Genomic DNA, 25792 nt, shown 5'->3' on the forward strand with positions numbered 1-25792 from the left:
GGAAAACAGTATGGATGTTCCTCAAAAACTAGAATCACCATATTATCCAGCAATTCCACTTCCAAGAGGCACATATCCAAAAGAATTGAAAAAAGGATCTCGAACAGATATCCGCACCCCTATGTCCATTGCATCATTACTCACAATAGCCAGGAGGCGGAAGCAGCCTAACTATTTATTGACAGATGAATGGGTAAACAAAATGTAGTTTATACCTACAGTGGAATATTATTCAACTAGGAAAGAAGAGAAATCCCATCACATGCTACAACAACGATGAACTCTGAGGACATTATACAAGTGAAATAAGCCAGTCACAAAAAGACCAATACTGTGTGATTTGACTTATATGAGGAACCTAAAGTAGCCAAATTCATAGAAACAAAGTACAATGGTGGGTGCCAGGGTGAGGGGGGAAGAGAGAATGCATTGTTACTGTTTAATGGGGACAGAGTTTCAATTTCGCAAGATTAAAAAGTTCTGTAGACCAACTGTACCACGATGTGAATATACTTAACTGTACTGAACTAGTCACTTAAAAATGGTTACGATGGCCTGGCTGGTGTGGCTCAGTGGTTGAGCGTTGACCTATGAAGCAGGGGTCACAGTTCGATTCTGGGTTAGGACATACACCCGAGCTGCAGGCGGGCTCAATTCCCAGTTGGGGGCATGCAGGAGGCAAATGATCAAGATTCTCTCTCATTATTGATGTTTCTCTCTCTCCCTTCCTCTCTGAAATGAATAAAAATATTTTTAAATGGTTAAGATGGTGAATTTTATGTTATGTGTTTTTTACCATAATTTAAAATCTGTACACTTAACCACAATGCTACACTGACTCTCAAGTCAATCATGCCTTTCTGACATTCCCTATAACCCTTTCCCTCAGTGTCCAGAGCCGTGTGCAGGAACAGTCCCCCCAATGGGGTTATGACCAGCACGGGCTCACTTTATTTCCTCTTACAACATTCCAGGGAAACAAAGGGCCGCAGGCGGGAAGGAGGCACAGGGCCCGCTTTTAAAACGCTGGCAACTCGGAAAAGGTGTGCGAGGAAAGACTCTTGATGTGAATAAAGATCTGAGATTCCAGGATATCCTCCCAGAGGTCACACCAATTCAAAAACGAAATCAAAACATCCCCAGCCCTGTCTCCCTGCCATCGGACACGTGTCCCTCCCTGCTCTGTGAGGGCTTCCCAGGGCACGCACTCTGCCTTACTTAGGCCCACGCTCGCATTCGTTGTGCAATACTGCCCCCCGTGGAAGGAGACTGTTACTGCCGGCCCCTTGTTACAGAGTCCTGGGGTGGGCAGGCGCAGGAGCACCCCACAGCCCATGGCCACCACCCCCCCTCCCCAGGGCTCCTAATCAGGTGCCCTGCATCCGCCACTGCCGGGAGCTGACCCTGAACACTATGTACAATGCAGGTAACGGCTCACGTGGGTCTCAGTCTTCTCATCTGTGAAGTGAGGCGTGGGATTAACAAACTCTTTTCTTTCTAACATGAAAACAGGCAAATAAGTGAAATAAGCCAGGCAATGAAAGAAAAATACCACATGATCTCACTCATTTGGGGATAATGAAAAACATTATAAACTGATGAACAAAAAGGTAGATACAGAGGCAGTAAAGCATCCAACAGACTGTCAAATTACAGCGGTAAGGTTAGGGAGAGGTGGGGGAAATAAGAGATCAACTGAAGGACTTATATGCATGCATATAAGAGTAACCAACGGATGCAAGACATTGGGGGGTGAGGGCATGTATGGGAGTGGGGTGGGGGGGCAATGGAAAGATATGTACACATATAATACCTTAATAAAAAAAATATTCTCAAAAGAAAAAAAAACAGGCTAATAATCTAAGTTATCCACAACATCAAGGAGAATTTAGTGAGCTCCACAGACTCAGGGCATCATATTAGGAAAATTCAATGGAAGTATTTAAGCAAACAAAAGAGCCTTTTTGTCTCAGACAAAAACCAACACAGACATACAGGCCAGACTCTGGAGACAGACTGTACCATTCCAGAGGACGGTAGCTGGATCTGGCAGGGAGTGGGCCACAGTTCACATTAACACGGTGGCCAGAGAAGGCAAAAGACAGAGGCCCTCCAATGAGGGCACCAAGGGGCGACAACCCACATCGTTTTACCATTAGAAATGGACACCATATGTTCCCCTTTTTCATATCATTGACGTTACTTCTTCAGAAGCCATAAAACGGTTTACTTTCAGGAACCTTAAAATGTCTTCAACCATGGGGCTTAAGCTTTAACACACTATCTGAATTTAGAAATAGAACCTCTTGGTTTAGATTAACCTATTGATTACAATTTCAAAAAATGTTTTCAGTTGTAGGAGAACAATCAGAGAAGATGGGGTATGGTGTCTTACAAGCTACCAGACATACAGAAAACGATTCCATAGGGTATTCTATTTCTTAACATAACGTTTTTAAAAAATAGATTCCCAAACTATTCTCTGAAACTAGAAAAATAATATACTGAAATTTCGTTTCTGCTGGAACCAGAGAAATTAGGACTCTCAATGAGCATGAAACAGTGACGTCTCTGCGACACTGTCCAGGGTGGTGAGCGGGTGAGCGGGTGAGCGGGTAAGCAGTGAGCGGGTGAGTGGGTGAGCAGGTAAGTAGTGAGCGGGTGAGCGGGTGAGCGGGCGGTGAGGGGCCCTGGAGCACAGCTGTCTGCAGCGGAGGACACAGTGGTGGGAGGGCCAGGAACAAGGAAACCCCTCGGGTGAAGACCTCAAACTTTTGAGTTTCATTTCTACACATTAAGGTCATCACCTTCTCAGCTCAAATTGCTGGCCATGCCAAGCCTAACAATTCCATAGAAAAGAGGGGAAATTTTTCACCAAATGATCATCCGTAGTTTGAGCCCACCAGAGAGGAGTGATTTTACAACCAGGTCCATTTCCAATAAATCTGAATTCTTGCCACCATCAAGATTTGAGACAGAAAAGCATTTCCATTCTAACCTTCTATATGACTAATATATTTTAAATGTTCCTTAATTAAAAATTAACTTTTCCTACTATCAAAATGTCACATTATAAAATGGAAAGAGAGAAAAGGGGGGAAATATCAGCTATCACCAGGCCTTCTCACAACTTCTCCAGAAAAGCACAGTGTTCTCTTTGCATTTTTTCTCCATGTAAGTCTCCATGTATTTTTTTCATAGCTACATGTGGCTAGTGACTACTGTATTGGACAACACGGATCTGGAGGCCGAGATAAGTACCCGAAGGCAAAGTCAGCAGCTCTCCACCAGGGGCAAACACAAACCCTTAAGGAACATCAGGAAGGGCGAGGCTGACTATGTCCGAGAGAAAGAAGAAACGGTGACATCCGACGTGGCTGGAGGGGGAAGGAGTCTGTCAGTGTCACAGAGCCCATGGGTGGGCTGTGGAGGACAGAAGATGAGCAGGTTTCTGGGTGAAGAAAACCATCCATGCAAAGTCACGGCTGCAGGAGGAACAGCACCCAGGGGGAGGCCCGGCACCCTGCCCGGCAGTGCTGCAGCCCCTCGGCTCGCCACCCGCTCCACGCTCTCCTTTACTCTCACAGCTGAGGATGCATACAAGGAGGCGATGTGCTCAGCCAGAAACCAGCGTCTCCAGCCTCCCTTGCAGCTACGCGTGGCCAGGTGACGAGTTCCAGGTAATAAGCCAAGTGGAGCTCTACCAGGGATTTCTGCAACAGTTTTGCTCTCTTGATTTAGAGGGGTCACCCTTTCCTCTTTTGCTTTCTTCTTTGTCCTGGCTGGAACCAGAGGGGAAGCTAAAGGTGGAGCAACCATCTTGTGACCACGAGGCATCTAAGATGATGAAAGAGAAAAACAGAAGGGGCCTGGTGACACCACGGAGCCAGCCTTGCTCTACCATCGTCCAGACTGCTTGTTAATGTAAGAAAAAGTAACTCTCTTTGCTTATGCCAGTGTAGTGAGATTTCTGACGCTTTCAGCTACACACAGTCTCTAATGTCAAATTTAGTACCTGAAAGGGAGGCGCAGAAAAATGTGGAATTGGCAGGGCAGAGAAAATAGGCAATGAAAATGAGGAGGAACCTCCAACAGATGAAAGGACATCTGGTGACTGCTGAATGTCAGTAAAACACCTGCCTAACCATGTAGCCTACTGTCCACGGGGACTTACACCAGGCATGACGGAGCCTATAGCGTGAGGGATGACAAAGGGAAACTTCTAGAAACCCTCAGGGGAAGACTATCCTCTCGCCATCACCAGAACTGTCCTGAACTGAATGCTCTCGAGCTCATATATCTGGACAGGAAATGAATAAGACTTCAGCTTTCTGTGGAAAACCTGTTTCACATTCTCTCAAGTATAAAATGTATGGTTTGGTACTACTGTTATTTTCAAATTATATCAGACCAGTGGTCGGCAAACTCATTAGTCAACAGAGCCAAATATCAACAGTACAACGACTGAAATTTCTTTGGAGAGCCGAAAACCAACCTCTGCGCATGGGCCACGAAGTTTCAATCGCACTGTATGTGCGTGCCCGCACGTGGTATTTTGTGGAAGAGCCACACTCAAGGGGCCAAAGAGCCGCATGTGGCTCGCGAGCCGCAGTTTGCCGACCACTGTATCAGACCATAATTACAGTGTTCCTACTTTGGTAAATGATGTTTAAAATCTTGTTAGTACTCATTCTGCAAATATGTTCATTTATATGAAAGTGATAAAACAAAGTTACTGAGGGGAAAAAATCCATCTACAAAAAAAATCCATGCAGTTTAATGCATCCCTTGGCTTTATCTCAGAATTTTACAAAATCAAGAGCTTGCCGACAGTGCTGGCAGTTGTAACCCCGGGGCTGCTAGCTCAGGTCTGTAAGAATGCATGCCTATACCTCTGGGAGATACGCGTGCTTTCATTTAAGTAAATAAATTTAACAGAAACCATTCAACTAGGAAAATTCTAATTCTGTGGGGTTTTTTTTTAAATCACAATGACCAATAAATAATGCCCAAAATGTATGCTCTATCAGCAAGAGTGAACATTTAATTCTAGAATACTCCCAACATAAGCATTGTTCTTTCACTCTAACACAGTCTGTCTCCACACCAACCCAAATTTAAGCAAGTAGACCAGTCAAAACTCTTGGTAATTTATTCTAAGACAGTCAACAGTTCGTTACTGTGACTGAGAGATGGGTTCAGAGGAGAACCAATTGTAGCGATGTGAACTAAGCCCAGTGGGAACCAGCTATGGGCACATGGGTCAATATTTCTAGCCTCATCTCTAAAACACTAGTAATGGGCGGCAGCACCGACTGCATGGAGTCGATGTGAGGGCTGTCATCTAACTGTGTGAAAGTGCAAGCACTAAATGCTGAATGCCCAAGGCTAACTACAACGGCTATTCTTGATATTAGACTAGTTTTACTGAAGTGAACACAGAATTTGTTGGCTCTTTCACAATCTGCCATAGAACACATTTCTCATTTTTAATTTGTTTATTGTACGAACAACTACTCAGGGGGCTCTTTGGCCGGAATTCACATCAGAATAGGCTGCGCCCTGACCTACGGACAGCTGCAGTTTGAGAAACTGAAAGGACCACAAAGTGTGGTCTTCAAAACTGCAGCGTCAGCATCGCCTGGGAATGTGTAAGAAATGCAGATTCTCAGGCCCCGCCGGGAGCATTCCACTCCCCATTCAGAAACCTTGGGGGTGAGGCCCAGCAATCTGTTTCCCCAAGTTCTCCAAGGGACGGTGGGCATCCTCAGTTTGAGAAGAGTTGAAAGAAAGGTAGCCCTGAGCCAGTGCCGCTGCCCAGTGGCCCTGTGGCTGCCCCCTTGGGGTGGGGAGAGCTGTGGGAGCTCCGCGCCTCCCACGCGCCCCGGAGGGCAACATGGAGTTCCCGGCACCCTCCCTCCTCCGCCTGGAGCAGGAGAAATATCAACAAGGCCAGCCAGCAGCGACCCTGGTGCCTAACAACTCAAAGCCCCCAGAGAAGACGGTTCCACACCAGCTCACCCTCAAAACCCTTTCTGAACACATTGCGCGCCACTAGTTGTATTCCTAGCTTTACCCAGTGGCCGGATAAGTTTCTATTGAGCGAGTACAAAAAACGTTTTACAAAGTATCATACTTTAAAAAGGTATTAGCTTGTAAGAACATGTAATAAATAACTTCTAAATGCAATTGGTATTTAATTTTAAGGCGTGCCTTTAACGTTTATGTAAAACACTGTATAATATGAACACACGAGAATGTTCGTGATCCGCCTGCAATGTGTTAATATGTGTGCAGGAAGTTTGTAGCGACTCCTCATAACCACCGACAGGGGGAAACATGCAAATGTCCATCAGCGGGTAAAAGTACAGCAAGATGTGTTTAAGGTCCACAGAGACAATGGGCTATCATACGGCCACAAAAAGGAACAAAGCACTGACATATATGCTACGGGATCGACCTTGAGAACACTCGCTGAGGGAAGCACATGCAGAGGACCACATGTTGCGCGAATCCATTTTTACGAAATGCCCAGAATAGGCAACTCCGTAGAGGCAGAAAGATTAGTGGTTGCTTAGGGCTTTCGGGGGGAAGGGAGGAGTGGAAACTGACATCTATGAGTTTCTTTCTGGGGGGACAAAAATGTTTTAAAATTAGATTGTGGTGATGGCTGCACAACCCTATGAATATAGAAAAATCTACACTTAAGTGGGCAAATTGTATAGGATGTGAATTTTACCTAAACAAAGCTGTGTTTTAAACTAGACAACACAAACTCTTCCTTCTAAGGACTCCCTCCTCGAAGCCAATCTAACGTCCCTGGCCCCTGGCATCCCTGGCGGAGGTGTCCAGGGCACTTAAGTATGCTGGAGGGCAGCGGTGAGCAGCTGTGAAGAAGGCCAGGCAGAGGCAAGCAGGCAACGGGGATGCAATATTTAAGGAGGCACCATTCTCAGGGCCCTGTAAGTGCAGGATCAGGACTTGCAGGACCCTGAAAGTGAGTACCTCCTTAAATTTTGTACTGGGGCACCTGCTTGCCTCATCCAAGTCTTGCCCCGGTTTTGAGGATGGTTCATGTCCAATGTCTACAGATTTCATCCCCCGAGACTATTCAGACTACTTACAGCAATGCCTGCGATGAAACCTCTAGGTTTTGACTTTGAACTTTAACCTTGCCAGGGCCCAGTCACAGGCTCTGGGGTCAGCTTAGTCCTGAGGAGGAGCCCCCTGCCAGCAAGGCTGCTGGAAGCAAGGATTCACACCCCTCTGACTCCCGGGCCTCCGGGCCCAAGCCCTCAGCCCTCAGCTCTTCCCACCAAGCACTGGCGGTTGAGATGTTGGATCACCGACAACCCTTTCCCTCCACCCTTTGCACCAAGTGTAAGGACTGACTGTAAACACTACTGGTTTGCTAGGAAAGCTCAATCAATGCTAAATTACAATTTTACCAGGCACAAAAATAGCAAACTGAAGTGAAATCCTTCCACTTACTGTGGCTTCCCCAACATCTGTAACGATGTGTTAAAAAGCACAATAAAGGGGGGAAATCTGGTAGCTCCCAACTACCGAAGTCCACAAACAATCCGATTCCTGGCGTGCAATATTTTATCTCGGACCTGGTCTTTACCCACCACAGAAAAGCACAGTTACATGGGAAATAAATTAAGAACAATCTTAAAAAGTCATGTGTTTCTGGCAACAGCAGACCATGTTTTTTTCTCCTTTATTTTGCCCATCCCATAAAACACTAGAAAAAATAAAGAACAACATCTCGATTTAGAAGGTAGCTTTCCGTTCAATTAAGTTGCAAGTGAGCGAGGAAGAGACATACTGTAACAAAAATAAGACACAAACACAGGGGGGAAAAATAAGAAAGGACACTTTTCTGGTATTTTAAAGAAAGCAGGGCCATCAAGATGCAGGGAGCAACACTGCCATCAAGTGGTGACCGTGTCGCAAGTCACCCTCTAATGTCTAAACTGATGGTCTCAATGAGGCAACAATCAGAATCATTTGGGAGAGTTTAAAAAGAAAGATGCCTGGCCAGTGTGGCTTAGTGGTTGAGCGTCGACCTATGAACCAGGAGGTCAGAGTTCAATTCCGGGTCAGGGCATATGCCCAGGTTGTGGGCTCGATCCCCAGTAGGGGATGTGCAGGAGGCAGCTGATCAATGCTTCTCTCATCATTAATGTTTCTATCTCTCTTTCCTCTCCCTTCCTCTCTAAAATCAATAAATATATATATAATAATAAAAAACCCAGAAAGGAAAGAATTCATGCCCAGGCCTTGTCCCTAACCAAATGACGCAGCGAGGCAGAGAACCAGAGGGCAGGTGCAGCTGCATTTTAAAAATCTGCCACCTGACTTGGGTGCACAGTGGAAGCTGAGAACCCTGGATCAACACAAAAGGCGTCACTATGAGGCTTCAACTTCCCAGTAAAGTTTTACTAGGTGTTATTCTGCTTATATCGTCCACTAAAATTTCCCAGTGGCATATAAACTCGTGAAGGTTTAGCTATGCATGACACCAGTCACTGTCAAAGAGCAGTGTCTGCATTTCCACAATAATATAAAAGTCACCCTACAGGTTCAGGCTGTAGTCCCTAGTTTTGCCAGGACCACTCACAACTACTATCTAACCCAGTGGTCGGCAAACTCATTAGTCAACAGAGCCAAATATCAACAGTACAACGATTGAAATTTCTTTTGAGAGCCAAATTTTTTAAACTTAAACTTCTTCTAACACCACTTCTTCAGAATAGACTCGCCCAGGCCGTGGTATTTTTGTGGAAGAGCCACACTCAAGGGGCCAAAGAGCCGCATGTGGCTCGAGAGCCACGGTTTGCCGACCACTGATCTAACCCAACAGACGGCCTCATCATAAATTAGGCATACTGACACAGCTCTACTCACAACACAAGAACTTCAGTTCCACTCGACTATTTGCTTATGCAATGGGTTTTAAACCCATAAATCTCATTTATATCAGACTAGTGGCCCGGTGCACGAAATTCGTGCATATTAAAAGGGGGACCCAGAGTCAAGTCCCCACCCACCCACATACACCTCAAAATCACGTGTGACCCAGACCCAGCCACCTCCCCTCCATTGGGCTAGATCCAGACCCGGCCAGTCCCACCCTTGTCAAGCCTCGCTGGGCAGGGGGCGTAGCCTCAGGTCCCCTGGCCCGGCGCCAGGACGGGGTGTGGCCTGAGGTCCCCCAGATGGGGCGGGCGGCATGCCTTGAGGTCCCCTGTCAAGTCCCGCCAGGTGGGGGACATGGCCTGAGATGCCCTGTCAAGCCCTGCTGGGTGGGGGGCATGGCCCACTGGCATAAGGTGCAGCCTCAGGTCCCCCGTCAAGTCCCACTGGGCTGGGGGTGTGGCCTGAGTTCCCCTGACCCAGCATTGGGGGTGTACCTTGAGGTCCCCCATCAAGCCCCGCTGGGTGGGGAGCATGGCCTGAGCTCCCCTGTCAATCCCTGCCAGGCAGGGGGGTGCAGCCTCAGGTCCCCTGGCCCGGTGCTGGGGCGGGGGGGTGCGGCCTGAGGCCCCCCGGCCTGGTGCCGGGGTAGGGGGACACGGCCTGAAGTACCCTGTCAAGCCCCACCTGGTGGGGGGCGTGGCCTCAGGTCCCTTGGCTTGGCACCAGGGTGGGGGTCATGGCCTGAGGTCTCCGTCAAGCCCCACAGGGTTGGGGGGGCATGGCCTGAGGTCCCCCAGCCTGGTGCCAAGGCAGGAGGTGCGGCCTGAGGTCCCCCAGCCTGACACCAGGGTGGGGGGCATGGTCTGAGGTCCCCTGTCAAGCCCTGCTGGGTGTGGGGGGCACAGCCTGAGGTCCCCTGTCAAGCCCTGCTGGGTGGGGGGGCGCAGCCTGAGGTCCCCTGTCAAGCCCCACGGGGGCGGGGGAGGGCATAGCCTAAGGTCCGGGCTGATTGCTCCTTATGGGAAGTTGGCCTCAGCTGTGGGTGCAGCCATCTTTGTGACGGAGTGATGGTCAATTAGCATATTCCCTCTTTATTAGATAGGATGGGTTTTTCTTTTAACTAGACACGTAGAGCCTGAACACTTCTATCGCTGGTGAAATCTGTAAATGCACAATGTAACAGCCAATGCTGAAATGAAAGGTGTTGGACGAGGACTAACATCGCTCTTTGGCACACAGAGGTAAATAAAAGGACCTCCCTCCATCCCATTTATTTCTTAACAAAAAAGTATCATCTTTTGTATGATACACCAGGGGGAAAAACTGTGCAGTATTCCTACTAGCAAATATATAGTCAGAAGTTGATTTGAAGCATTTTTTTGTGGGCCTGACAATTCAGAGCCCGCAGCTTGGAAAACAAACACCGCACACTCCGAGCCCTTGGTGCCACCCCAGGGACAGAGCACCCCCGGAAAACAGACCGGCAGGAAAGAGGCAGGGCCCTGTGCTTGGTTTCACTGGGCACAGTATCAGATTTTCCTGTGTCCCTGTCACCAGATGTTTTGTTGTTGTCGTTTTTACTGTATTTTCCCAACCAGACTAACTGCTTCTCCAGGCAGCACAAATCTTCTCGAAAATGTCCCCATGACCCAGATTTATTTGAGTCCCTCATCTGTGACACGTGGTGGCTCCTTGGCTCACCCAGAGCGAGCCCAGCGGCAGAGAGGTGCACAGAGGCGTCCGCGCCAGGACGAGAAGGCCGCTTGTCCTAAGCCCTGGCTGCTCAGCGTGCACAGCACCACGGGGAGCCTGTTAGAAGTGGCGACCCTCTGACCACACAGACCCACTGTGTCCCGGGCTGCCCGTGGGTCCAGCTGCTAAGGCAACATGCCTGGTGTGGGTCCACGTGGTCCCGACCACAGCGGAAGACGCTGGCGTCCCCGCGCCTTAAACATGGGGAGCAGACAGTGACAGAGGGCGAAGGTGCCTGATTTGGGAGAAGAAAATTCACAGACAGATATTAGGAACTCATCCTCCCTCCCCTGCATCCTCCAATCCCAACGCTAACATGACTGAAGCCAAGTCCACACATTAAAATGCTCAGGAATGTATCGGTGCCGGGCCAACAGGGAGACTGAGGATAGGCTGAGCATACGCGCCCGACACAGACACCCACAGGGGACCTCCGGTGGGAAGGAGGCCACCACAGGACACACACGCAGGGCCGCCCCCAGGGCGTGACTCGGTCATCTCTGGCCGCAGCCCTGGCCTGAGTGCGGTTCAGGAGCGTGAGCTCTGGGACGCGGACCCACGAGCTCGTCCTGCCTCTGTTACCCGCTAGCCCTGTGGTTTGGGGACAGTGATGTAGGCCACTCCACCACTCAGGTCCTTCTTCTGTAAATGGTGTAATATAAATGCCAACCGTCATAGAGCTGACTGGGAGTTAAAGGAAATAATTCATAGAAAGCACTTCCACAAATGAGGTCATAATAAGTGATTATTATAATCATGCCCACTTGGTCTTAAATGCTTTTATTCTCTCTCCTCTCTCTCCCTCTCATACACAGAGTACCTACAATATAATAAAAACATTCAGACAGCATATTTTAATTTCAATAGGAGAGAAGGGACAAGTGTTCAGAAAGAAAGAGGACAATGAGGAGGGAGTTAGGAAATCACCATGAACAATATTAAGTGTGTGAGAATCTGAGCAATTTACTCGCCTCCTTGAAAAGTCATAAAAACCTGTGCAGACAGGAGGAACCTGATGGCGAAGGTAATGAGTAAGTACCTGCTGGAGTCTGTTTCAGGGGGTCCGTGCGGGGAGAAAACTCTGGATAAGGAGACGGGAATGTCCGGTGGTGCGAGCGGGGATGGCCAGGCATGTAGTCACGGGCACACGGGGAGAAGAAGCCGCGGTAGCAGCGCATGTGGCGAGAGTGAGGGGCCCAGCAGGAGACCAGGTCGAGGAGTGGTGGGCGATGATCAGGACTGGCCTCATGCACCCAGGCCGGCTCAGGACCCCTTCCTGGCAGTCGCTGAGGAGGCTGGGCATGAAGCATCGGTGATGATTACGGACTAGGAACGGCGGCAGCGGTACCTGCACAGGGCCCTGTCCTGTTCAGCCCTCCCATCAATCACTTAGGGATACAGAAGGCACGGCTAGTCAAGGTTACCCAGCTTTTACACACATTGGTCACCAGAATCATGCTTCAAAACCACCCCAACTCCCAACTGAACGGGCCGAACCAATGCTGCAACACTTTACCGGTACCAGCTGTTTGGGGAAAAGCTTTTTAAAAACCCTTTCTCAAGGGCAGCTAGAAATCAGTCCACTTTGTCAATGAGTTCATGGCCAAAGGGACAACGTACTGTGGGAGTCAAGAATGGGAGATGGGCCTGGCCGGTGTGGACCAGTGATGAGAGGGTCAGATTGGGCACTCGAGGGTCTCGGGTTCGATTCCCGGTCATGGGCGTGAACCTGGGTTGCGGGTTCACTCCCACCCCTTGTCAGGTTACATGTGAGAGGCAACCAATGGATGTGTCTCTCTCACATGGACGTTTCTCTCTCTCTCCCCCATCTCCCTTCCACTCTCTCTAAAAAGCAATGGAAAAAATACCCTCAGGTGAGAAAAATAAATAACAAATACATAAATAAAAATACATAATTTTTAAAAGAATGGGAGATAATTACTTAGAGCTGAGAGGGGTTATGGCGGGCCCTGCCTTGAGAGATCAGTGGCCTTCGGTGTAGGGAAGAGTCTCCCTGTGGGGCTGGAGGCCGCGGAGCGCGTGCTGGGGCAGGTCCCACGGGGATGGTGTGCTCAGAGGACAGGCCTTTGACAAGAGGAGGCCCTAGAGCAGCTCTAAAGGGAGCAGCTACTCCAGGACCCTCGCCATCTGAAGTCCGGGAAGTGTGGCTGCAGAGACCAGGGCACCGAGGGCTGGGGACCTGGGGCAGCACCTGGCTCAGGCTAAGAAAGTGCGTTTGAAAACTCAGGTCTGGAACGGGAGGCTGCCTCACACAGTCGCTGGCGCTGGTACATTCCCGGCCCGAGCCAAGGGCACTGTCATGACAGGTATCCATTCAGACGCATTAGTACACCATCACACTCCACTGCAGGTGTTACTGCTGTTCGGCTGTTTCAGCCACAAATCACAGTTCAGACCCCCTCCAGGGCTTCCCTCAGTCCCTCCCACACACGCCCAACTCTGTCCACACCCCTCCACCCCAGCACACACACCCCTGCCCCCCCTGCCCCCCCACCCCCCAACAACAGGGCACCCAGGAGCTGGGAGGAGGAGCCCGGCAGCAGGGGCCTCGCCACTGCGGCAGGAGAAGGAGGCCGGCATCCTGCTCCCGCTGGCCTGGCAGTGAGAGAATCAAAGCCCAAGCTGCCCAGCACAGTAGCTCCATGAGGGGCTCCACCCGCAGGAAGGGGCCGCAGGGGGGGGCTCCACGGCGCCCCCGTGTGGAGGGCTGAGGTAAGAGCCGCACAGGGCGGGGAGCACCACAGGGACTTCCACTGGGTGGGAGGTGACTTTATACTGAAAAATTCGCTTCACTGACTTCCTTTCTAATGTTATCAATTCTGAGAGCTTTTTTTAAAAATGGCATCCCTCTTTCTCAATCAGTATGGCAGGAGGCACACTCAGTCCTGGGCCATAGGGAGGAAATGTAGACAGCTTGCTCCAGGGCCGGCTCCTGTGGTGAAAAGCGGGATCAGGGTGCAGTCGCTCTGATCTTGACTTGAGAAGAGGACCCTAAGTGAGCTCTACACTCCTTCCCCGCGTCACCTTCCTGACCACCTCAGACCCCCGCATGCTGGAGGACAGCTCTCTGCTCTGCTGCCAACGTGTGAGTGAGCTAGGGGCCCTGTCAGGTGGACGTCTGGGTACCATTTCCACCGAGGGGAATGGACGACACCAAGTGCTCCGTTCTCTGTTCCCTGGAGACCAGGGCCGTGGAGGGTCTGCTCAGTGCCCTGACTCTGAGGCAACCCCACATTCTCCCACCTCATTCACTCTGCCCAACCGTGTCGCAAGCCCAGAATTCACCAAAGATCCCTAGCAATTCACGTATCTATATAATAAAAGCCTAAGCAACCATTATGGTGGAACGACCAGAACGACCGGTCACTATGATGTGCACTGACCACCAGGGGCAGACGCTCAACGCAGGAGCTGCCCCCTGGTGGTCAGTGCGCTCCCACAGGGGGCGTGCTGCTCAGCCAGAAGCTGGGCTCACAGCTGGTGAGCACAGCGGCAGTGGCGGGAACCTCTCCCACCTCCACGGCAGCACTAGGAGCAACAAGCCGAGCAGTAAGGAGCCGCAAGCAGGTGGGCGGTAAGGAGCGAGCGTCCCGGACTGTAAGGGGGATGTCCGACTGCCGGCTGTTAGACATCCCCCGAGGGGTCCTGGACTGAGAGAGGTCGCAGGCCAGGCTGAGAGACGGCCCTAGTGCACCAATTTCGTGCACCGGACCTCTAGTCATAAATAAGGGTGTGACTTGGAGTTAAACACCCTTCTCTTACAATATCCCCAACTACACTATTAAAAAGAAAAACTCCCAAAAGAGAGAGTGTGGGCACCAATTGGGGCGCTCTTCCCCCTTCCTGAGCCCAGTGCTCCCACCCACTGCGGTGACAGGAGGTCATGCTCTCTCCCCGCCCACAGTGCATGCCGCTGGCCGTTTCATGTCGCGTTCTCCAGGGAAGCAGACGTTTGCCAGCACTGACCAAGCTTCTGGCTCAGATCCTCAGACACCAACTGGGAGATGCCAGTGCCCGAAACTCGCCACACTTCCACACACTCCGGAAAGGAGGGGCACGGGGTGGGGCCCGCAGAAGCCACCAGCCATTCCTGAGGCCAGAGCTGCAGTCACCACCCTCGTGGGCTTGGCTTACAAGTTTAAAAAGGAGGGAGCTGGGTCACATGGTCTAGGCCAGCCGTGGGCAAACTACGGCCTCCTCCGCGGGCCGGATCCAGCTGTTCTATCCGGTTCTCTTGCTCTCCCCTCCGCTCCTTTACTTTGAATTTATATTAGTTCACACAAACACTCCATCCATGCTTTTGTTCCGGCCCTCCGGTCCAGTTTAAGAACCCATTGTGGCCCTCGAGTCAAAAAGTTTGCCCACCCCTGGTCTAAGCCATGGTTTTCTCCAACATAAAAATGAAACCTTTACAACTATACTTTCTAAATTGATACAAATTTAAACAACTCAATTTACTGGGGAAAAAACAACACGTTTTCATGTCACTGAATTTATAAACCCCGTCTTACCAGGGTTCCCTCACATGGCTCCTGCTGAGGAACAACAGTGCTGGCGTACAGGACGCCTACACCAGAGCTCCACACTCAGTAAAGGGAAACAGAACAGCGCTACCATTTACGTTTGACATGTCTAGGCTTTCGAAGTACCTCCCCCTGTATGATTTATTGTAGTTCCCTGAGGCAGGAGAAGTTAACATTGCGATAACTGTTTCATGACTAAAAGAACTAAGTGTAAGTGAAGTTATATGATTTATGTCACAAAACTAGCTAAGTCCAAAGCAGGCTCTTGTTTAATTTGTCAGAGTATTAATTTTCAAAAAATTAAATGTTAGTGAGAACTCTGGGAAAAAGGGGGAGGGAGGGAAGGAGGGAAGAAACAAGGAAGAAGGGTGAAGGGTGAGGAGAACAAGGGCAGAGGGGAGGGGAGACAGTGCCACTTTCCGAAAGGCAGGTGCATGGAACCTGGTCTGAAAACTCTCGGATTAGCCTGTGCTGCCTCCTCAGAGACACGCAGACATGTGTCAAGGGACAAGAGTGAATCCACACTAGAAACAATCTGAGGAACTTGAGCAATATTTGGGCGTCTACTTTTTTAGTTTGCATTTTTTAAGAAAAAATGGTTTTTGATTAAAGAAAGCAAACACTGTTGAAAGTTTGTGATAACACTGTGCAGGGAAAAAATCTTGATTTTAGTCAAAAGAACTGTATTTAAGTTCATTTTTTAAAATACAGCTGGACACAAGAAGGCCGAAGGCAGACTTCAGCACATCCTCCATTTCCTTAGGGCACAGGAAGGACGGGAGGACACCAAAGATCCTCCCATGACACGGCTGAGGGACAGCAACTGGCCACACACACAGCGTGACCACAGCCCTGGGATCGGGCTCTCTAAAACCACCCCTAAGGCAGTGTGCAAACCTACACTAGATTGCAGAGGGAATGCAGGCAAGCTTGGGGACACAGTGAGGAGGGAAGGCAGGAATTGGGGGTGACAGGCTGAGCCTCTAACACTACCAGGGGCAGGGTGGGGATTATAATATCAACTAGAGGCCCGGTGCACGAAATTCGTGCACGGGGATGTGTGAGCACAGAAGCTCGGCAGAGGCACCGTGTTTGTTTTTTAATCCTCACCTGACATTGACCTTTAGAGAGAGTGGAGGGAGGGAGGGAGAGAGGGGGAGGGGAAGAGAGAGAGAGAGAGAGAGAGAGAGAGAGAGAGAGAGAGAGAGAGAAGAATCTATGCAAGAGAAACACATTGATTGTTTGCCTTCCACATGTGCCCCGACAACCCAGGTACTGCCCTTGACGGGAATCGAACCTGCGAGCCTTCAGTCCAGGGGCTGATGCTCTATCCACTGAGCCAAACCGGCCAGGGCAGAGGCACCACCAAGGTGTTGGCAGCTGCTGAGAGGACCTCTGAAAACAGCGATAAGCATTGTATTTGAGCTTCTCACCCAGGGAGCTTTCAAACCAGGGGAGATTCCGACTGGAAATCCCATCAGCCCTTCTCCACCAATGCACGTTTGCTGCAGGTAGAACTCACGCCAGAATCTGGCAGCTTTATGTCAGGGGCGGGCCTCACCTTCGTATCTGCTGGGCGAATCACTCGCTTTCTGCGGGGTCGCCACGCGGAGGAATATCTGCTGCCTCCACGAGTGTCTCCGCGTCTTCACAGGGGTCCCACTGGGGTCGCCGAGATGGTGGGCTTTGGCGGCAAAGTCCCTAAAATTACAAGACAATTGATTTATGACTGGTGAGGAGATAGAAACAGGTATTTTAGCTTAAGTTTTTGTTTTTTAAACAACGCATTATAATATCAACTAGAGGCCCGGTGCACGAAATTCATGCACGGGGGGGGTGGGGGGGTTGTCCCTCAGCCCAGCCTGCACCCTCTCTAATCCGGGACCCCTCAAGGGATGTCCGACTGCCCATTTACGCCTGATCCCAGTAGGATCGGGCCTAAAAGGGCAGTCAGACATCCCTCTCATAATCCAGGACTGCTGGCTCCCAACTGCTCGCCTGCCTGCCTTCCTGATTGCCCCTAACTGCTTCTGCCTGCCAGCTTGATCACCCCCTAACCACTCCCCTGCCAGCCTGATTGATGCCTAACTGCTCCCCTGCCAGCCTGATTGCCCCTAACTGCTCTCCCCTGCAGGCCTGGGTCCCCCCACAACTGGCCTTCCCTGCAGGCCTGAGTCACCCCCAACTTCCCTCCTCTGCCGGCCTGGTCACCCCTAACTGCCCTCCCCTGCAGGCTTGATCGCCCCCAACTGCCCTCCCTTGCAGGCCTGGTCCCTCCCAACTGCCCTCCCCTGCTGGCCATCTTGTGGTGGCCATCTTGTGTCCACATGGGGGCAGGATCTTTGACCACATGGGGGCAGCCATCTTGTGTGTTGGAGTGATGGTCAATTTGCATATTACTCTTTTATTAGATAGGATTATCTTTGCATAAGGAAATATAATTCAATCACTGCAGAAGTTAGGTCTAGCACAGAGTGGGCCATCACTCCTGCAGCGCTGCTTTTTTACAGGAGGCTCTGCATAAAAAGAGTGAGAGTACATGCCCCTCGTTTATTTCCATTGTAAAAGATATTTAGAAATATGTTCGACGAATCCTTAGCTTCCAGTTGGGCCTCTCTGGGTGCCACTTCATTATGCAGAGGAACAGCCTACAGGGGGCGCTGTCACCAGGGCCACACTCCTCCCTGGTCTGGCTGCGGGAATATTTTCTCAGCACAGGCCTGTGTCTCCACAGGTCACCACAAAAACTACAAAAGTTAAATTACATAGAACCACCAAGGCAGTAATTACTTGGTCACTTGCTGATGACTACTGATTTAACATTTGTATTTTTAAAACTACAAAACACAGTGCATTTATCAATATACATAAATAACATCAAGTCATTAATGTGCTTCCTATTCGCAGGACAACTTGGGGAAGGAAGCCCTTATAAATTACACCTGAGTGTGTGTACATATACAGAGGTGGGCAAAAGCAGGCTTACATTTGCTCGTATGAAAAATAATACAATAATTAATAAATAATCATACAAAATAAACTCTGTGTTTCGTGTATCCTCAACTGTAAACCTACTTTTGCCTACCCCGTGTACATACCCACAACTAAGCAATCACCGGCACCTACAGATCGGACACCCAGCCACACACTCACTACCCACAGCACCAATGTCACTTAGAGAACTGGTTAAGACCTGCTTTACTCTTCTGAAAACAACAGCTTATTAATAAACGAATCCTCGTCAAAATTAGAGGAGGCTGACAGTACATTTTTTACATGGCATTCAGTAAGAAAAAAGTGTAAGAAAGAAGATACAGTAGATTTAGCTAAAATGACTTTTTAAGTGGCAAAAGAACAGCTGAAAATCCCTGTATGCCTAACAGTTCAACGCTCTACCCAGGCTTGACACATCTAAAGGAAACCCTACCTTTTTGTGCTCAAAAAGTCAGAGGTGTTATTTTCATCTACAGGAGCCAGAAATTTTAGGAAATTTGGCACAGAGGAAGAAGAGTGGAGTTTTCTCCGCAGGGCACTGCGGTAGGAGATGCTGAGAGTTCGGTTGAAAACAGAGTTTAGGATAAAGAAATACAAACATACAAAGTATAAAACACCAGCTTCAAAATTAAAGCAACATTTTAGTTCTAATGCTAAGAGAAAGTAAACCAGGTGGAAAATTAAAAATAGTTTACAAGTGAGATTTAACTTGAATTTTTCAGTTAATAAAATTCCATTTTAAATGAATGGAACCAATGAGTTAATTTAAAAGCATCAGTCCATTTAGTTATGTGAGATGAATAAATTCAGAGAGCTGCCATGCAAATGGTGCCTAGGGTTAACAATACGGTGTGGGGCCCTTTAAACACGTGTTAAGAGTGCCGATCTCCTGATAAGCACTCTTACCAGAATAAAGGAAAATCAAAACAACCAAAAAAAATCAGTCCATCTTCCAAAATGACTTTCTTTCAAACTGGAAAAATTAATGAGGGCGTTTCTAATGTGGCACAAACTGCAGTGTCTAAGGTCAAACATGTGTTGCTAACGTGTGTGTGTGTGTGTGTGTGTGTGTGTGTGTGTGTGTGTGTGTGTGTATTGGGGCAGGGGAATGTGACAGTAAGTATATACAAATGGCTTGCCATCAAGACCTTTTGAGGAAATTAAAATTTGGGAAAAAATTTAATTTTGAGAAAATTAATCAATAGTAAAATTAAGTCAGTTTGAATGATAGACTGAAAATAATGAAAATAATAAAACCACACACACACACACTCGTGGCCCAGATCCCCTCCATGCAGCACATTCTCTGTGCGAACCTCCCCGGAAGACAAAGGACACTGAACTTGCCATGCGAGTGTGCTCACCTCTTAGGCACGGCATCCCCACTTTGTCCTCCACTCGAGTTATGTTTTAGGTACTTAAAGAAATTTGGTGAGGAGGCGGAGGGGTTAAGACGAGGTGGAGGAGCAGGAGCTGAAGGACCTGAGCAACTTTTAGACTCGCCAACAGGTGGATGGTTCCCACTAAATAGCAAGTAGAGAGAAAGCACCGGGGTTTAGAGGCAGAGGGGGACCAGGAGGGCACGAGAGAGCAGGCAAGAGGTCGGTGTCTCCCTTCGCGTCTGCATCCCGACTCTCATTGGCAAAGGTAGTTTTTAGTGAAACAAAGAGTGTTGTGAACGGTCATTCTTGATCATTTCCCACATATCTCCACAACCAATAGTATGGTTTCCTCTATCCCCTTTATAGGAACTGACAGGAAAAAAATTTCAATTAAAACAAAAGCGAAGAAAAGCAAACCAAATTCCAGAGTTTTAAAAATACATCTCTCTTGAAAATGAACAATAACTTGCCTTGAATGTCAATGTCTCATTTCCTGGACATAAACAAGAAGAGTTCCTATGGGGTGCAGAAAGTGCAATAGGTAGGGGAGAGGGGGGAGAGGAGGGGAGGGAGGAGGAGGTGGCAGAGAGGGAGGGGGGCATTTCCCCCGCCCCCGGTGCCTCGCAGCCCCTATGTCCGGCATGACCCATTAGGAAGCCGATTCTCAGGGGAGAAGGGGAATGCGCTGTCAGGGACACCGATTCCCCCCACCTCTGCCTTGTGTGAAACACCAGGCTTATTAGCAAGAGAGCGAGGCCTCTCTAGACAGGGAAGTTTGCATTCGCACTGAAAATGCCCGGATTGAGTGTGGCAACCCAGTGGAGAGGTAGAAAAAAAGGACCCAGTGTGAGTACAGGGCTTTAAGACACATGACAAGAACCTCATAAGGCCTCCAACTGTGTTTGTCTCTAAATGCCGTAGTATCAAATATTAGCTTCTGAAGTGTGTCCTGCTTGGGGATAGTGGTTATCCAGCAAATTCCAAAGAACTGCCCGAACTTTTCAATGGCTGCCTAAAGGCAAAGCCCAGGGGCCTTCTCCATTGTTTAAGGACTGTCAATGTCGTCACTTCCTCACTGGGAACATTTCACCCCCCAGCCCCCGCCCCCGGGGTGGACTGTGCACTGTCTGTGCATGACCTGCACTGACACCGTCCTGTGGCTTCTGTTGTAGGCAGGTGTGGCCCTACTTCGCGTTTATGAGGCCTGGGATTGTAAAAGGCATTTTACAGTTATTTTTAAAGGTAACTCTGTCCACTTGTGGTCTCTGACACTTAGGGTCAAATGCATTGCCAAGGGACCCCAGGTAGAACAGGAGAACTTCTACTTACCCGTGTCTGTGACAAGAAAATTCCCATTAGAGCCCAATTATTAGAATTAGCAAATCTTGTTACAAGACTCTAGGATTTTCCCAACCACTGAGATTTTAGAAAACATCTGTTCCAATTTTGTCACGGAGAGATTTAAGCAGGTCACAGCCAGTTCAGGACAGAGCTGGGGCCAGGGCCCACGCCTCTGTGGCCAGCACAGGCGCCCACGTGGCCCCTCAGGCTCCACCCATCTCGGTCCCACCGAGGACATGCTCCCAGTTTTCAGGTGAGCACCCCGCCCTGCTGGCCCACTCCCCACTTCTCCTCAAAGCCATGAGCTAAGTGCCAAGGTCAACACCGCCTGGCACTCCTGGAGGAGTGATCCTTATTCACCATCAGGGTCGTTTTTGCTCGGTTTCTCCTGCTTCTTCCCCACACTTATAACAAGTATCGCTTCATCTACGTTTCCCACGGGGGCGGGGTGGGGGGGCGGGCGGGAGAAACATGCCACTGCTTCAAGTTTTCTCTCTTTAAGCCAAGAGTAAAACCTGACTCGGGTTTCCCTTTGACCCACTAAACATACCTGGGATGCACATACCTGCTTAGTAACAGGTATGGCCCAGCTATTTCACACAACAGATTCACATTTTAAACAAATCTTACTTTCGTTCATGAGGCGTCTCTGTGCTCACTGAGTGGTACCTCATAAGTTTCCTCTGCGAGCCCCCCGGGGAGTCCTGGGCGGGTTCCGGGGGCTCCTGGCACTCCACAGGGAAGTGACTCAGGGTGTTCGCCCGCCTTCGGTAGCCCTGCTGGGGGGAGAGCGGGGCGGGCTCTTCTGTGGGACGGCTCTCCACGTCACCGGACAGCAGGTCGTCCGAGGAGCCCAGGAGCCGGGTACTGCTCTCAGACGCGGGCGAGGCCTCCTTGTCACACGCAGAGGGCTCCTGGCGGCAGACAGACAGCAGGTCAGACGGATCCCAGGAAATCTGTGGCATTTACAAAGCTCTAACCCCAGCAGCAGGAAAACAGTTCAATATGCAAGCACATCTGATCACAATGCCATGTGGAAGCCACCACGATCCATAAGGAAATAAAGGCCCTTTAAATGCCTGCTTGTCAGAGACAAAATGCTAATTTGTGGGACAAATGGGACACTGCCCACATGCAAGCGTGAAGGACGCAAACCATGACACAGAACAGTTCCAGGCCAAACCCGGTTTCCTCTCTCTGGAAAACACAACTGAACTATTGCTTATAAGATGTGTAATGAGGGTTGGATAACTTGTCTGCACTGTTTAAACAAATGGAGTTCTTTATCTCTGCCAAGTGTGTCCATACATGTTACACCCACATTCTAAGGCTCTCTCTCTGGATTTGATCTAATGCTAAGATTTAACTTGGTAATCTTGAAGGTTAAAAATTATATCCTCAATTATTCTTAGAATATGGAAAATCTCTCCCTGGGCACTTACTGCCACGATTCAGGGCCAATCACTTATCTTCTTTCTGCACATCAATTTCCTCATCTCTAGAGTGAAAATTTATCTCACTGGCTTTCAGAATGAAGCAGGATAGTATAACCGGAAGTACTCTGCTCACTATAAAATGTAACACAAATGTAAGTTATTGTTTTGAACTTACTGAGTGGGCCCTCAAACATTAGTTGAAAATCATGACAATAGTTTAATACTGTAGGTTTTCAAAATACATACTTTTTCAAAGGCATGAACTACTACCCCTCAAACTGATGCTTAGCACTCCCAGAACTTGGTATGTGGCCAACATATTTTTCTCGAATCAAATATATAAAATAAGAGGAAGTGTACCAACGTGTCCCTACTGAAATTGCTAGAAGGGATAAATTAATCAACATGAAAAGAGTAAAAAGGAATGAATGCATCTAACAGTGGACTGGAGAATCTACATTCTCTCTGTTCATTTGCTATATAGTTGAATGCCTTTTATTTATTTCTTTTTAATTTATCTTTATTGTTGAAAGTATTACAGGTGTCCCCTTTGTTTGTTTTTTTCCCCATTGATCCCCTCCATCCCACACCCATCCATCCCTACTTGAGTGCCTTTTAGATTATAGATACTAAGGATTTTAATGTATGTGGATTGAGGGGAGATATTACATACACTTAATTTTGTAGAAATTAGATGGGAAAAGCTTAATTCCCAGCATACTATGAAATTATATTTTAAACATAACTAAAATATTTTATTCTTCAGGACTCTATAGTTCCAAGGATCCTTTTCATGAAAGGATTTAAAAATTTGTCTAAGACAGTAGTCGGCAAACTGCGGCTTGCGAGCCACATGCGGCTCGCGAGCCATGGTTTGCCGCTCTGTTGACTAATGAGTTTACTGACCACTGGTCTAAGACAATACATTACAGCAAACAAACTCCACCATGCAGACCTGTTCACCTCAATTCTCATTAACATCCCTCCACATTCCATGAAAGGGCTAACTAACCCTTAGCTTAAACTTATACCTGAAAGGGCCACTCGGACGTCCAGTTCCTTTGCAACTCCTAGGTGATCAATTTATTGGGAGAGAACCAATTGCATTAAATGTGCACCTTTACAACAGTTTCTCTACCTCAGGATGAAAAAAGATCTAAAGACGAGCACATAAAGATACACCCACAATACACACACGCAGCTTCTGAAAAGCTGCATTTCTCCTAGAACTACCCTAGAAACTCAAGCTATGCGTATATTCCCAGATGTGTGTTTTGGAGAAGGATAAAAAACAAGCAAGACTTACTGGAAAAGTCACTTGAGTGACATGCGTGTCGTCACAGTTACCTTTATGCACAGTGGTCTATCTGAAACACCTTCTTCCCCGTCCACTTCCACCGGTACACTTCCTACCTTTTCTTCAAGACTCCATTCAAAAGCCTCACTGTTCTCCTCTCCAAACTCCCCCTGGTTCCACCGACCAAAAATAACTCCCTCTCCCCTCACGGTGACCACAGGTCACCACCGTCTCTCATCCAAATCCCAGGCTCCTCCCAGGTGCTGGTGTTCCTTGTGGACCTGTCACCTCTCCTACAGACAAGTCCCCACAGGGCAAGGCCCTGTCTAGCCATCTGTGTACAGCAGGGAAACTATGTTTCCAAACCTGAAATGAATCACGAGGTACAATCAATACGGAGTGAGTGAAGGGCAGTTGACCTTGGCACTTCTGCTAGGTGTTAACTCAGAAAATCATACTCAGAAGACTGGTGTCTAGGGTCTCACTCCCCAAAGTGGGTTCCCCAACCACAGCACGGACTTCGCCTTGGCACTTGTCAGGGGTTCAGAGTCTCTGGCCTCCTGCCAGGCCGGCCTGTGGCATCAGAGTCTGCATTTTAACCAGAACCCACTGAAGACGCCCCTCAGGATCTGAGAAGCACTCGTGGAAGGTAGACTTCCTCACTCTGCAGATGGGAACACGTCAGCAGGCAGTGATGCCAACTGAGAGCTGTGACATGAACACTTTCCAAACAGAAGAGAGAATACCAGCACGTGTCACTCACTGTTTACAGTAAACATTGTTTTGTGAAATTTTGTGAAATTTGTGTGTGAGTGTGTATGTATGTGTTTGTGAACCATTTTGCGTGATGCATGTGTTTCTTACTGTTGGTTATGACCTAAAAACTTTAAAAGCCACGAGCCCAGTAGGGATCTCAGAAGATCTTGGGAGTCCCTGTGCGAAAGCGCTGGCCGCCACCAAAGTTCCCTCTTTCTTAAATCTGAAGCCCTTGGGGAGCAGAAGGAATGCTGACTTCCTTAGCACAAAACCCGAAACCCACTTGTTGGTGGTTAACAAGTTGAGCTAACTAAGCTTCAATGGCTTAAATGTCTAGAAAGCAAGAAACTAAAACAAGGACACGGTTTGGTCACCAAAGAGAACCACTGCTTGGTCACTGTCACCAACCCGTGCTTGTGGCAGAGGCGCAGGCTGGAGCGTGGCGGCTTACTTAAATAGAACAGAAATGTCTAATCACAATTACAGAGCCAGCTGGAGGACAAAGTAAGGTCCAGGAATTTGAGCTGCGTACTTCTCAGAACTCACGAACCCACTTCTGAGGTTTGCCCAATTTCAGTTATTTTTAATATTGGAAAAGTTACTTGGGAAAGAAATCCACTGTGGCTTGCAATAAATCTGATCTCAGTGGTCTGGATGTGTGATCTCGCTTCTCTGTTTACAGGATGGCATCTGCCGAGCCGTGTGAAACGTCGGTGTCATGGTCTAACTGTGTGGCCAGCCTCCACGGCACCACGAAGACTGAAACTACCAAACTTTTCTTGAATGGAGATAGGAGGCCTCCTTGTCTCTTTAGATAGGCCCTGTAGAGAGAAGGTGAACAAGGCCTATTTGCTGGTTCCTTAAGGGCATCATATAAAGAAAAATGTGCTTACTTTGTTGGTGTTATTTAACATGCTAGACACAGAGCCGTCCAGATCCAGGCTGGCAGAATGTTCCGGAAGGCCTCTGGCTTTATTACCCTACGTAAAGAAAAGGCAGTTGAGTTATGACCCCTGAGGCTTCTGCAAAAGCATCAGCTAGCTGCACTGTGGTTTATGTAAGTAAAGTCAGGGAAAATGTATCTCCTGAGAAATGCTGCGTATACATTAAGACAACCAACATTTCTGTGTTTGTTTTTTTTAAATAGCACACCAACCTAAATGCTCCAGAACACCTTGTGGATTAGTCAATTGGCAGTTTTAATAGGAAGGAAGAAGAGACAATTCATTTATGAATTGTTGTCGTAACCTGCCAGCTGTATGACACTCACAACATTCTGTGCATGTGGGACTCTCACAGACAGCCACCCCACCCCTGGCTTTGTAAATGGACTGTTTTTAATTATGTCTAAAAATGCTGCAAAAT

The 25792-nt window shown here is 48.6% G+C and overlaps 1 protein-coding gene across 7 annotated transcripts in view; it reads right to left on the minus strand.

The window, feature by feature from the left end:
• The window catches only part of TBC1D1 (TBC1 domain family member 1), a 216615-nt gene that overhangs the window by 54869 nt on the left and 135954 nt on the right, over window positions 1–25792 (minus strand). For 2 of the 7 annotated variants that reach the window (XM_080645394.1, XM_080645398.1), the window contains 5 exons: window positions 25321–25407; window positions 21569–21852; window positions 19580–19738; window positions 18649–18768; window positions 16783–16922 (listed from right to left, as the gene is read on the minus strand). In XM_080645394.1, the coding sequence (XP_080501520.1) occupies window positions 16783–16922; window positions 18649–18768; window positions 19580–19738; window positions 21569–21852; window positions 25321–25407 (790 nt within the window). The remainder of the gene's footprint in view (window positions 1–16782; window positions 16923–18648; window positions 18769–19579; window positions 19739–21568; window positions 21853–25320; window positions 25408–25792) is intronic. The other 5 variants (XM_080645395.1, XM_080645399.1, XM_080645397.1 and 2 more) reach the window with 3 other exon arrangements.

This window comes from Plecotus auritus (genome assembly GCF_963455305.1).
Source record: "Plecotus auritus genome assembly, chromosome: 1".
Taxonomy (NCBI): domain Eukaryota; kingdom Metazoa; phylum Chordata; class Mammalia; order Chiroptera; family Vespertilionidae; genus Plecotus; species Plecotus auritus.